Source organism: Sebastes fasciatus, chromosome 1 (genome assembly GCF_043250625.1).
Source record: "Sebastes fasciatus isolate fSebFas1 chromosome 1, fSebFas1.pri, whole genome shotgun sequence".
Lineage (NCBI taxonomy): Eukaryota > Metazoa > Chordata > Actinopteri > Perciformes > Sebastidae > Sebastes > Sebastes fasciatus.
This window is the reverse complement of record NC_133795.1, coordinates 34528613-34541846: the sequence shown is the minus strand read 5'-3', so window position 1 is coordinate 34541846 and position 13234 is coordinate 34528613. Positions and strand designations below refer to the sequence as shown.

At 42.2% G+C, this 13234-nt stretch overlaps 2 protein-coding genes across 4 annotated transcripts in view; one reads left to right on the top strand and one right to left on the bottom strand.

Moving 5' to 3' along the window:
• The window catches only part of oxtrb (oxytocin receptor b), a 121936-nt gene that overhangs the window by 79825 nt on the left and 28877 nt on the right, over positions 1–13234 (top strand).
• grm2b (glutamate receptor, metabotropic 2b) overlaps positions 1–13234 on the bottom strand; it is a 41658-nt gene that overhangs the window by 5672 nt on the left and 22752 nt on the right. For all 3 annotated transcript variants that reach the window (XR_012595158.1, XM_074645378.1, XM_074645376.1), the window contains exons 3-4: positions 3674–4511; positions 259–1322 (exon numbers count right to left, since the gene is read on the bottom strand). Coding sequence is in view for 2 of the 3 variants with exons in the window: in XM_074645378.1 (XP_074501479.1) it covers positions 259–1322; positions 3674–4511 (1902 nt within the window). In the remaining variant the exon portion in view is untranslated. The remainder of the gene's footprint in view (positions 1–258; positions 1323–3673; positions 4512–13234) is intronic.

Below are 13234 nucleotides of genomic sequence, written 5' to 3'. Positions count from 1 at the left end.
CTCCAGAGTCTTTGTTCTCGTCTTGAAAGATCCTTCAGCCAACATGAAATGAAAGCTCGCTCTTTCATGCGTCTAGGTGACGGTGATCAAATGGAATGTGAAAGTGACACCTTCCTCTTTAGGAATGATAAACACACTAGGGATAGTCATTTATAGACATTGTTTACATTATTCCACAACGGTGGGCTTGAGATGTTTCTAGAAATATAAATTATACTCATAGTTGACTTTATATATAAAAAAAGGATTGATGGTTACCCTGTAGTCGCTGGCAGTGACATAGAAGATGGGCTGGAAAGCGAGCCAGATGATGCAGGTGGTGTACATGGTGAATCCGATGAACTTGGCCTCGTTGAAGTTTTCGGGGCACTTCCGCGTCTTGAACGCGTAGACGGTGCAGAGGATGATGAGGACGCAGTTGTAGGTGAGTGACATGAGCATGCTGGAGTCCCTGCTGCTGCACTTGAGGGTGACCACGTCTCTCCTCTCCGGGCCCACCTCCTTCCGAACCCCTGGCACCTCCACGAGCAGCCAGATCACGGCCACCAGCAGCTGGCAGGAGATGAGGACGCCGCAGATCGCTACTTGGGAGGCGGGGCTGATGAGGCGTGGCCGCTGGGCTCCGTCCTTCACCCCGCTGAAGATGCGAGCGATGCGGTTGGTCTTAGTTAGGAGAGCTGAGTAACACACTGCGAACGAGGTGCCAAGGCCTAGTCGGCGTAGGGTGCAAACAGCAGTGGAAGGTTTGGCGATGTAGATGAAGGTCATGAGGTAGCACATCAGCACTCCCACCAAGAGGATGTAAGAGAGTTCACGTCCACTTGCTTTAACCACGGGCGTGTCGTTGTGCTTGAAGAACAGGCCCACTACTGACAGAGTGCACCCTATACCAAGGCAGGAGATGGTGACGGGCCCGATGGCCCACGCATCCTCCCACCGGATGTACTCTTCAGGCAGATCGTAGCAGCCACTCAGGTTATCCAGAGGCCACCGACCGAAGGTACAGTCAGCACAGGTGAACTCATCAACCAGGTACTGGTAGGGCTGACAGGGGATGCAGATCCAGCAGCACACGTCTCCAGGCTGCATGCTCTTCACCTCGTTCTTCCTGCAGGGGTCACTGCACTGGGAGGTGGGCGGGACAATGTCACGCCATGGCACCAGGCTGGTGTTCAGGGTCAGGATCTGGTCCCAGTAGCCAACCTTCCTGTAGACGAACTTCCCCTCTTCTTGGTGGTAATGAAAGATGTTGTAGCGGCTGATGCTGTCGCCAAAAGCGTCAAAGCGCACCATGTTCTGTGTGTCGACGGGTCTGAACGGAGCTGGTAGGAAGCAAAAATACAAGGATAATAAATAGGAAATAAAAAGAGGGTATCATTGATTTTGTTATTAAATTGTTCTGGAATATATCATAGTTTTAGTTTTGTAAATTTGTGCATATACATAACATAGACTATATATGTATATGTATGTATATAAAGATGGACGACATGATAGCTCCACAAAATTGAAGCAAAAACAGCTCGATTGCCCCCTGGTGGCTGGCTGCAGTATAGATCATAAATCCCGCCTCCTCCACGCTAGCGGATTTGATCATTAATGTAGTTATAATAGAGATATTATAGTTAGTTGTTGCGTCTTTCTAGCCAAACAGCTACCATGGTGCTAACGTAGCAGCCAGGCGGCTCACCCTAGCAAGCTGTGGCCGTGCTCGGCTCGTGATTGGCTCGAGTGGGTGTGTGGGCGGGACCTCGATACAGCGGCTCCAGCTCCCCGATCACTACAGCTCAGACTCTGGCTCCAAATGACATAGAAATCTCAAGATGGCAGCTCCCGCATCTGTGATATTTTGGCTTCACTTTAGTAAAGTGGGAGGAGGTGGAGATGTGTCGTCCATCTAAATATACAGTCTATGATACACAACTATACTGGGAAAAACAAAGTTCGGAAACTTGTGTTTGGTCGATTATTTCTCTGTTGTTACAATGCTAATGGTCATTGTATTTTACATCGTTGGAAAGCCTGTTTATTGACCTTCACAATGATGTCCAACTTGTAAAGATCATGCATTTGTGGGATGAGCAGCACAGCTGATTATGTGGGGAGCGCCCAAGAAAAATTTGCCAAAATGCTCTGCCAATGGTAAACAGTGTATTCTCATAAGGCTACCAGGAAGCCTGCAATGACTGCCCTTCACCGTCAGGCCCGTTTGCGCTGGTGTCGACAACACAGACAATGGAACCTGAACATGTGGGGGAATGTCATGTTCAGTGATGAGTCCAGGTTCTGTCTGCGGAAGTTGGATGGGAGGGTCAGTATGGAGACGACGTGGAGAACGCTATGCTGATTGTTGCACCGATGGAGTAACAGCTTTTGGTGGGGGCAGTGTCGTGGTGTGGGTCGGCATCTCTCTCACTGGCAAAACAAGGCTTGTCATCATTGAAGGCCATCTCCATGCAGTGAGATATCAGGATGAGATTCTGCAGCCAGTGGCGATCCCATATCTCCACAATCTGGCACCTAACTTCATCCTCCAAGATTACAATGCTCGCCCCCACAGAGCCAGGGTTATCACAGACTACCTCCACAATGTGGGAGTAGAGAGAATGGAACGGCCCGCCAAGAGTCCAGACCTCAACCCAATTCAACACTTATGGGATCAGCTTGGGCATGCTGTACGTGTTAGAGTGACCAACACAACCACGCTGGCTGACCTGCAACGAATCCTGGTTGAGGAATGGAACGCCATCCCACAGCAACGTGTGACCAGGTTGGTGACCAGCATGAGGAGGAGGTGCCAGGCTGTTGTGGCTGCATATGGATCTTCCACTGCTACTGAGGCTCCTGACATATTGTATTAAATTAATAAAGCGTAAAATTGCCAATATTTCTTGTTCATTCCTTGTTACTGATAGAGAGTGCAATCATCCAATCCACCAAACAACTCAAAACAACAGTCAACACCAACAGGAGAATACACTGTTTACCATTAACGGAGCATTTTGGCAAATGTTTCTTGGGCGCTACCCACATAATCAGCTGTGCTGCTCATCCCACAAATGCATGATCCTTACAAGTTGGACATCATTGCGAAGGTAAATAAACAGGCTTTCCAACGATGTAAAATACAATGACCATTAGCATTGTAACAACAGAGAAATAATCGACCAAGTTTCCAAACTTTGTTTTTCCAGTTTATATATATACAGTATATCTGCTGAAGTATAGTTAACACTAATGGTATTGTATATTCCACTAGTATTTTCATTGATGCTTAAAACATTAAAATGACTACGACTGTCCTGGCTTATAATGCACTAAATGGCTGTGAATATTCAACACACTGGTTTCCTGCCATTTGCGAGTGTTCATCCAACTAATATCCAATATTCTCAGAATAGCATGTTCTAGATTGGTTCCCCTCCCACTGATGCAGCCATGCTAATTCATTAATTATTTTAGCTAATTGATTAATTACAAAGCTCTTTTCAGTGCAGCAGAGGAAATCCTTTGATGTGTTAATCCGGTGCCATGCATATTTTCTTTACATTAAAACATTCACAATGAATTTAATCCCATTCTCAGCTATTTAAAAACTATTTCACATGAAAAAAGGAACAAGCATTCTTGTGAAGCATGCTGTCCGTGTTTTCGCTTTCATTGCTGTGCTTACCCTCAAACTTGGTCTTCAAGATGAATTCCTTGTAGAACCTTTTGCCGTTACCTGGTTTCATAGCATCACACACCTTGGATGCGTTGGAGCATACGGCTTGCCTCATGTTGTGCAGAGCGTAGGCCATGGCGTAGACCGCGTTTACGACAAACATGATCTTGGACTCCTGCTCGAAAGTTCCATCTCGTAGGCTGTGTTCACTGCAGCCGGGCTCCTGGAGGCTGCAGCCAAAGCGGTGCTCCCAGAACTCTTTGAACCACGGGTTCCTCGTGTTGGTGTACGGGTTCAGCTTGGTGAAGTAGTCTTCAAACTCTCTGATTGGGTAGGAGGCCAGCTCGATGGTGAAAGCCCTGTCTGCTGCCATCTCGCTGCCCCTCACCACGCTCTCCTGCGCTCCCCATCCGTCGCTGGCTACCCAGGTAAAGGTGCTGTTCATGCGAGCGGCGGACACCAGCAGCTCGCGGGCGTCTTCACTTCGCGTGAACAGGATGACCACCTTGGCGTTGGACTTCTGCTGCAGAGCGCGGATCACGTTGTCGTAGCCCTGGCGGTTCATGGAGCGGCTCACCTTGGCTGAGGTGGCGATGCAGATTTGGCGAGTGCGGGCCTCCTGCTGGAAGGCATCGATGCCGGTCTCGCCGTAGTCGCCCTCTGACGCTACTGTTGACACGTAGGTCCAGTTGAAGAAGCGCAGGATCTCTGCTATGGCCTTGGCCTGGTAGAAGTCAGGGGGTACAGTGCGGGCAAAGTAGTCATAGCGGGTCTTATCGCTGAGCTTTGAACTGGTGGAGGCGTAGCTGATCTGAGGGATCTGGAACAATCGCAGGAGGTTGGCCACCTGGAGACAAAGATAGAAAATATTTCATTAGATCACTTTTATTGGATGTAGTGTCAAAGTATGGAGTGACACGAACCATAGGAGAAGCATGACACACATAAAGACCTCCCCTGCTAGAATCAAATGAGGGATTTAGTTGCTACATGGTTAGACTGCTCAGCAGAATGTCCTGGGTGAGCTGAACAGTGAGCTGAAATACATTATAAAGCTCCATAGAGCTGAGGGGAGTAGGGTGATAATTATCTGTGGGTTCAGCCATCATCATCCCAACTTGTCACAAACTGACGCTTTGTCAGGGCCCATAGGCGTCACTTTCTAACCATGGACTGTATATAAGAAGCGGATATAGTCATTGGTTTGTGGACAGCTGTTTTGAAACCTCGAGTTCGGCATTTTGGCCGTCGCCATCTTGTTTTTTGCTACCAGAAGTGACACAAGAGGGTGGAGCTAAGCACAACTGGATGTAGAACAAGACATTTTAGGCGAACAAAAAGGTTATAATTAACTTTCATGAGCAGAAAACACACTGTGAAAGGGTTAAAGTTGTAGGATGAAAACATGGACAACTCACAACTTTATGGTCTATTTGACTCTAAATGGGACCATAATTGACTAAGTGAACATCATGCTGTATTGAAGAAGACTTGAAACTAGCGATCGAGATCATAATCTCATGTTTGCAATGTTTACTGAGGTAATAAATCAAGTGAGAAGTAGGCTCATTTTTTCATAGACTTCCATACAATCAGACTTTTTTTTGCAACAAGAGGAGTCGCCCCCTGCTGGCTGTTAGAAAGAATGCAAGTTTAAGGCACCTCAGCATTGGCTTCACTTTTCAGACCCGGAGGTCGCCCTCTGTTTCTAACGCACTGGGTGGTCCAGGGCATCAAACTAGGACGCTCCATGGTCGCAGTAAACACGTGGTTAACGTTAACAAAAACACTTGCTTAAGTTTAGGCAACAAAACCACTTAGTTAGGTTTTAATAAGAACATCATGGTTTGACTTAAAATTACTACGTTTGTGAAGTGAAAGTGAAACTTAACGGTGTGAACACAAAGACAAACAACGTGTTGTTTTCACATAAGACACACACAGCGGCCTCCTGGATGAAAGCCCTCTGTTTTGTTGTTATATTCATTGTTAATCTAAAACTATTGATTATAACCTCTTTAACAGAGTGACACATACAGTTGCAGATGCTTGAGCAGCTGGCAAGCATAAAAATTGCTCAATGTTACAACATTCTTGTGGCTCTAATGGCATGATTATTGCTGACAATTTTGAGTGCAGTGCGGTCATAATTTTCCTCATGATAACATTCATAATCTCAGTTTTCTTTTCTTTTTTTTCTTTCCAGCTTGTGGATATCCATCTGGTCTATAGGTGAAGTGGAGCCATGAAAGGGCAGAGCTGCTGTCTGGTGTGCCTCAGCTCTGTGGCAGAGACTGGCAGGGAAAAACAGCGACAATTCAATGTTCCTCTATCTCAAACTGTTTACTCTGTCAGGGATCACCGGCAGCTAGTGCCAGAGATCCCTTCACAGAGAGTGTCAGATAACAACAGCAACAATGACGCAGAGATTGGGATTTTATCGGAGTGTTTCTGCTGTTTTTTTCAAGCTATTAAAGTAAGATTCTGCCAGAGGTTATGATGCCCACCTATAACCCAGACATATATATATTGATTTTCCTTCTGGAGATGGGAGTTGTGAGTTCAACAGGGGTGCATGATAATCTTTGAATGAAAACACAGCGAGGCATCCGTGTTGGACACGAGCCTGCTGAAACGATTGTGTCAGAGTAGCATAAAATCACGGCAATTATTTTCCCACACAGCATTACAGAGCTAACTATGACAGAGAGCTGATGGTGAAAACTTGTCATTTTGCAGGATTCCTCATGAGACACAGCAATGATTAGTGAATACCCATGAGCTTCAACACGACTCCCTCCTCCCTCAGGCTTCATTGTTTGCCTGGAGGCTTCCCAAACAATGGCATCCCCATGGATGTAATTGGAATCTTCCACACTCACACTAAGTCGCATTAAAAGTACCGTTCTCGGTTACAGCTTTCTCATTCCAAACCCACGAGAACTTAAACAGAGCAATCAATCCTTTCTGTGATATTATAAATTATAAAGTTTTCACCCTGTATGTGAACTTGGATCACAATGTTCTGCATGTGGTGCCCTGAACATATTTCTCAACAATCTTCCTTTAGTTACATTAGAGGCATGGCTCTAGGGGTGGCTATATCCCTCTGTCGGTCAGTTGGTCCATAACTTTGGCCAGAAATATCTAAAAATAGTAAAAACTTTGGTGATCCACTGACTTTTCATCTAACGCCACAGGTCAATTTAAAAAAAAAATGTTGTCTAATATGTTGTTTTATCACCAAAACTAATGATTCCTACCAGCCTCAGTTGTATTTGCTAAATTAGTAATGTTAGCAAGCTAACACACTAAACTTTTAAAATGTTATCTCATTAACATGAAAAATCACATTCAAGAACAGATAATAAAATAATGAATTACTAATAACTAAAGGAAAACAAAGTTTCCTTCATTACAATATCTTTATCAACTGTTATTTAAAGGTGCAGTGTGTAGGATCTGGCTGCATCGAGCAGTGAGTTTGAAGATTGCAACCAAATGAAACAAACATGTAGGGCGACTATGGCGGCCGACACCAAAACGTGAAAACGTGAAAACGTGAAAACGTGAAAACGTGAAAACGTGAAAACGTGAAAACGTGAAAACGTGAAAACGTGAATGGCCCTATCTGGTGCCAATGTTTGGTTTGGTTACTGTAGAAACATGGGGGGCGGCTCCGAGAAGAGGACCCGCTCCATATGTAGATATAAACGGCTCATTCTAAGCTAACGAAAACAAAACTATTCTAATTTTCATGTGATTACACACTAAAGAAATCATACTTATTAATATCATATTCCATTTCCGCCATTAAATCCTCCTAATGCTACACACTGTTCCTTTAACTAAGATGGTGAACACTGATGGTAAACATTAAACCTGATAAACATCAACATGTGTTATCATTGGCATGGTGAGCATTTGAGCATGCTGATGTTAGAGTATACAACCTCACACAGCTGCTCGCGTAGCAACAGACACTTCATCTTGTTTACTTCTTACTTCCTTCAAGAGCTTTCTTGCATTGCTCTCTTCTCTCTCCCTGACACATTCACCTTTTCATTACTATGGCCGCCTTAATGTAAAGTGACGCATTTGTAAGCAGGACTGAGACTACTTGGCATTGAATATGCAATGCAAACACACTCTGTTTTGCCTCAGAAATTACTGACATTAACCCTGATCTGCAGGCGGCCGTGTGCATAACCTCCTTGAGCTACAACACCCCAAAGACAAGAGCCAACAGGAAACACAGGCGCACAACAAAGTTCTTGAGGGGATGAATGGAGTAAATATGATGCATTTAGACAAGCGCACAGCACCCGGCAGTAGTCCTCTCCACTGTTTACAGCAGAATATAGGGCAGAGGTCTCATCCAATTACCCACTGACAGACATGATTTCCGTTGTTCATGTATGGGGAAACCTGACTAATGCCTTATTTATGTTGCATAGAATATATATACATATATATATACAGTATTTTGTATGCAGCAGAGTGACATACAAGCAGCCACACCGAGTCACACTTGCATAGTAATAAGGTAGTTTCCTCTTGCAGGATTTCCAGACAGGTAGTTGGCCTTCATCAAGAGATTCTTGGAGCAGCCTGACAGCGCACCTTTCAGGACGCTACTGGAGTGTGTGACAGTAACCGTCTGTTCGTCGTCATGCGGTACTTGCCTCTCGCTCTCTCCATCGACAACAGTGCTGCTTATCATACTGTAAATGTGCTCTCATTGCACGAGACTCCACAAACTCCAAACTTGCATTTCATTTCTTAATTACTGTCTGTAGATGTTCCAGTGTGCAAGGAGCTTTGGCTGACACTAATTTATTCAAGACTTAGTAACCTTAATCATAGCTAGAACTTCAGACTTTACTCTAACCTGATAAAGACACTGCCCACTTTAGCTGGTTTGGATCATAACTGCAGTGTTTTGGCACCAATTAGGTGCTCTTCACGGTGCACTGGTTTAAAATCCAAGAGAGGTCCCCAAATGTGGCATCCTGCTTCTTGGACCACATCTCTAAAAGATAATACATATTCACGCCACAGCTTCCCTGTATAAGAAGGTCTGATTACATTTTAAGGCACCCTCTTGCATATATTTGCATATTAACTACATAAAGTACTCTCCTTTTTTAAATTATTACTCTGTTAAGATGTAGAAATTATCTGAATAGTGCCCATTTGTTCTGAGAGGACATGTATATGTAACTATGTATGCACAAAGAATTATTGCAAATCATTTCATTAATTAGATTAATGACCTCATTAGCATTACAGGTTATATCGAATATATCAAGCGTCCTTGGGTTTCATGAAAGGCGCTATATAAATCCAAGCTATTATTATTATTATTATTATATCACAATGATTATTGCAGTACATTATGCAGTTAAAGTCTTGTTTTGGTTCTATTACTTAGGAGGTTCATTAGTGAGACAGTGATTGTTTTCTATATGTTTCCTTATAAAATAATAAAAGTAATAAATTATAAAAGCCTCCATCCCTTCAGTGTTCCTTTAAACCCAAACTGTGCAGCACAGCAGGCAGTGATATATAACATGCTCTATTATATACACAGTGCAGTGATTGCATAAAATGTTGTACAAAAATTAGTGTTACTGCACCATATGTCATCATATGTCAAGAAAAAGTGTTTTGCTGATTTCCATTCCTTTCAGTGGCTTGTTTGGCAAACAGGGACTAAAAAATATAATTATTTAATAATTATCATTATTATATATTATATTATTATAATAATGATAATTATGTCATATTCTTTATATTTCACACATTAATGTCCACGAGAGATTCTGTGTGCAGAGCCAATTTGTTCAGATTTCACAGCATACAAGAATTAAATTGCTGTTTTTTCTGAATGTGATTCAACTGCAATTTATTAAATTACATTTAGGAATATTTATTCATATCTCACACTGTCCTGTAACTGTTAATCATTCTTATTCTGTTTTATATTTACTTTTATTATTTTAAATCCTATTTATGTGTCTTTTTTATATTGACTTGCTCTTATATCTTGTCTTAATGCCTTTTATATCTTATGCAATGCACTTTTAATTGCACTTGTTGTTAAAAGGTGTTAAATAAATAAACAATATATAAACTTGCCTTTCCTGAAATCCTATACGGAGCGATTCATGTGCTGAGTTTGACACTAGAAGGCTGTTAGCAGGATTTGTGACATCACAACTATTCAATTCAATTAATTTATATAGTGTCAAATCACACTTTTCATATAGAGCAGGTCTAGACTGTTTACTAGTACTCGCTCGGAAACCAATTGTGGTCCAGTTTGCAACACTCGAGACTAGACTTTTAAGTGAAGTAGTCTCGTGTCCAGAAGATAAACTTTCTATATGAAAAAATCATATGCATAGATTCAGGATTTTACAATGACGGAGAAACATACCAGACATAAATTGGTATTCAAAACAGAGTGTTCTCCAATCTCTTACAACACCCCTGGAGGGGATCTTTAAATAAAGAGATGCGTTTATTTGTGCCAACAGGAAAACATTTACGAGGATCCTATTTACAGTTCCCTCAGCTTTCTGCCTCACTTTTAGCACCGGCTTTACACTTCTCAAGGTTCCCTTTGTGACACAAGCTTCCAACAGCTGTCTTACATGACAAACAGCCCATGAACAATATATAACATGTGTGCTTTATATTTACAGCGTGCAGTGTCTATTTGATTTGAGGTGACTGTTTTGGTTCCTGTGAATCTAATCTGCAACATCTATGTGAAAGACAGTGGACTGCAGTGAGCGCTGATGTTTCAAGGACAAAGGGAACAACTGGGAACGTGAGAGTAGTAATACTGGTGTCTAGCTTCGGGACAAACTAATGAATACGGTATATTTGTGTCAATATCTGTTCAGTCAATATCATCATAATATAACTAATAGAAAGGAGGCTCCACAGATATTTACACTTATGAATCCATAAGCTTTACTTTAGCTTCATTTGAGGATTTGATGATATAGGATGCATCATGATGAGCATTATTACGTGTTTCCAGGCATTGAGGAAAGACATGAGACAGCTGGAACATGTGGCAGTCTCTTACTCATGTGTCTGTCATGATTTTTTCCAACATGAAAAGTCCATCCGTAGTGTATGTCCCCAAGGCCGCTGTCAAGCTGATCTACAGTAGATGGCATGCAGAGGGATAGTTCAGGATGTACAGTGCACCAGCCCTGCCACTTAGACCAGAGGTTCAGGAATACATGTTATGCATAATGCATATGATGCACGTCGCTACTAGGTTTGGTATAATTTATTTGAATTGTGTTGGAGAAATGTGACTGTTGCAACAAAACCTCGGATACAAAAATAAATGGGGTGTTTTCATACTGTGCACGTGCAATGACATGCAAACAAGGTACGTTGACCAAAGCTGTGTGTTTATTGGTGCTATTTATTAATATGGTTGTTGAAGACAAATTTAAGTATATTTAATACAGAGTTTATCTAATTTAATCATCTCTTTAAACATAATGTTTCTTCTCAGTGTATAGTTCTTTCAAAATGCCATCTAATTCCAAAAAAGAAACACAGATGTTGTACAAACAGCCACCCAAATGATCTGTGCCAAGCTTGCATTAGGTCCAATTTGGGAATAATCTGGTTCAATTTCTGAAGATGAGAAATTATTCCTGTAGAAGGGGAGTCACAAAGCAAGGAGGGAAATCATAAAAAATGCAGGTAAAGCCAACTTTTAGCTCTCATGGATGCCAAAATACACCCAAGATACATAACAAAACAAAAACAAATCTATGTTTTAAAGCGCTTTGAGTGGTCGGAAGACTAGAAAAGCGCTATATAAATGCAAGTCCATTTACCATTTACCATTTATGTTTGTCTGTGTGAAGTGGCATCAGTTTCAATGAAGATCTTGGACTCAATCATCACAATCATTTGAATATGAGTAATGGCTTAAGTGGTATAAGATATAAGAAAACACCAGTACACAGTGTGATTTAATTAAACGTGCAACATCAAACATAGGCGTACATCTTAAGATGCTTTGTCTGTGCTCATCCGCTGACTTGGATCTAGTTTGTTCTCTCTCAGACATTTTGAGGCAAACCCAAATGTGAAGCTCTTCACTATGATTGCAGTGACTCTCTCCATCTGAGGCTGATTCTTCCAAACTGGAAACGGGATCGACAACTTCGCAATGCTGCACACCTCTAATGCATTCGCTCGTTTGCATTTGTTTTTGCCAACTGATATCTCAGCTCCATGTTCATCTTCGGTTCATCTCACTGCCGGTAAAAGAAAACCATTGCAATAGCAGTGTAGTCCGTTCAATAGCCAGTGTGCCACTTCATCATATATCTGCTGGATCAGCAACCCATCTGTCCTACAGCTGATGAGGATTAGTTTTGATTTGAGGCTTTTTTTGGATAATGCCACTCTGAGTTTTAAACAGGGTGTAAATAGCTGTTATTGGAAGACAAATGTTCCCCCATTAATTTTATATAAAAGATTTGTCCTCAATTAACTCCATCAAGCGTCCTGCCAGAGCAAACACACGACTACTGCTCCTTGAATCTACATAGCTGCTAACTTCAATTCATATGTTAACATGTTACTATAACAGCTTTCATGTATGTAACATGTATGTTAACGTACGCACTCCTGGAAGTTTAAAGGAATAGTTCAACATTTCAGAAAACACACTTTGTTGGTTTTCTTTCCACGAGTAAGTTGAGAAGATCGAACCCACTCTCAGGTCTGGAGCTGCGAGGCGCTGCTTAGCTTGGAAGCATTTTGGTTGCCTGGCAACCTCACCGTGATGACCAGACTTCGGGAAGTCACTGCACCCAGCTAGTCCAACTCTTGAGATAATATAAAATAAATAACCGTGTATTTCTCTAAATGTCCAACTAAAACTCTCATGGTGCCTTAAAATGGGGTCGTGTTTACGAGATGATGTGAACGCCCCCCTCTTGTGGTATTCACGACACCTCGTAACTGGAAAGAGGTCACGAGTTGTGACGTGTTTGTTGACGTTGTCAGAAACGGCGGAGGCCATGGAAGTTAATTTTTCGGTGCATAATAAGTAAATATATTCTAATTTTAGTCATATATTGTTTTTCTTCATAATTTTATAATATGTCTGAGGAAAATGTTGATATTCCCAACGGCCTCATCTTTCTCCTCTGTCATTATGCCTTTGCATTTACTGCATTATGTTACCCACTAGCTAGCTTGCTAAATTGTTATCCTCTGTGGCTCCTAGACGCCGACAGTAACGTTAATATTGCCGTTGCTTAGCAGCGGTGTTCTTCACGATTTAACCACTTGAACGCCAAGCATATTGTGTACACAACTTCCCATGTTGTAAACACAAGCTCACGAGTTTCATTTGAAGGCACCATAATATAAAATAAATAACCTTGTACTTCAATAGATGTCCAACTAATAGTTTAAATGCTGATGTTGTCAGGGTAATGGGGAGTGGGACGCAATTGCAGACCAGGGGAATCTTTAAGTTAGCCCCAGAAGGGTAAACGGATAAAGAAAGGC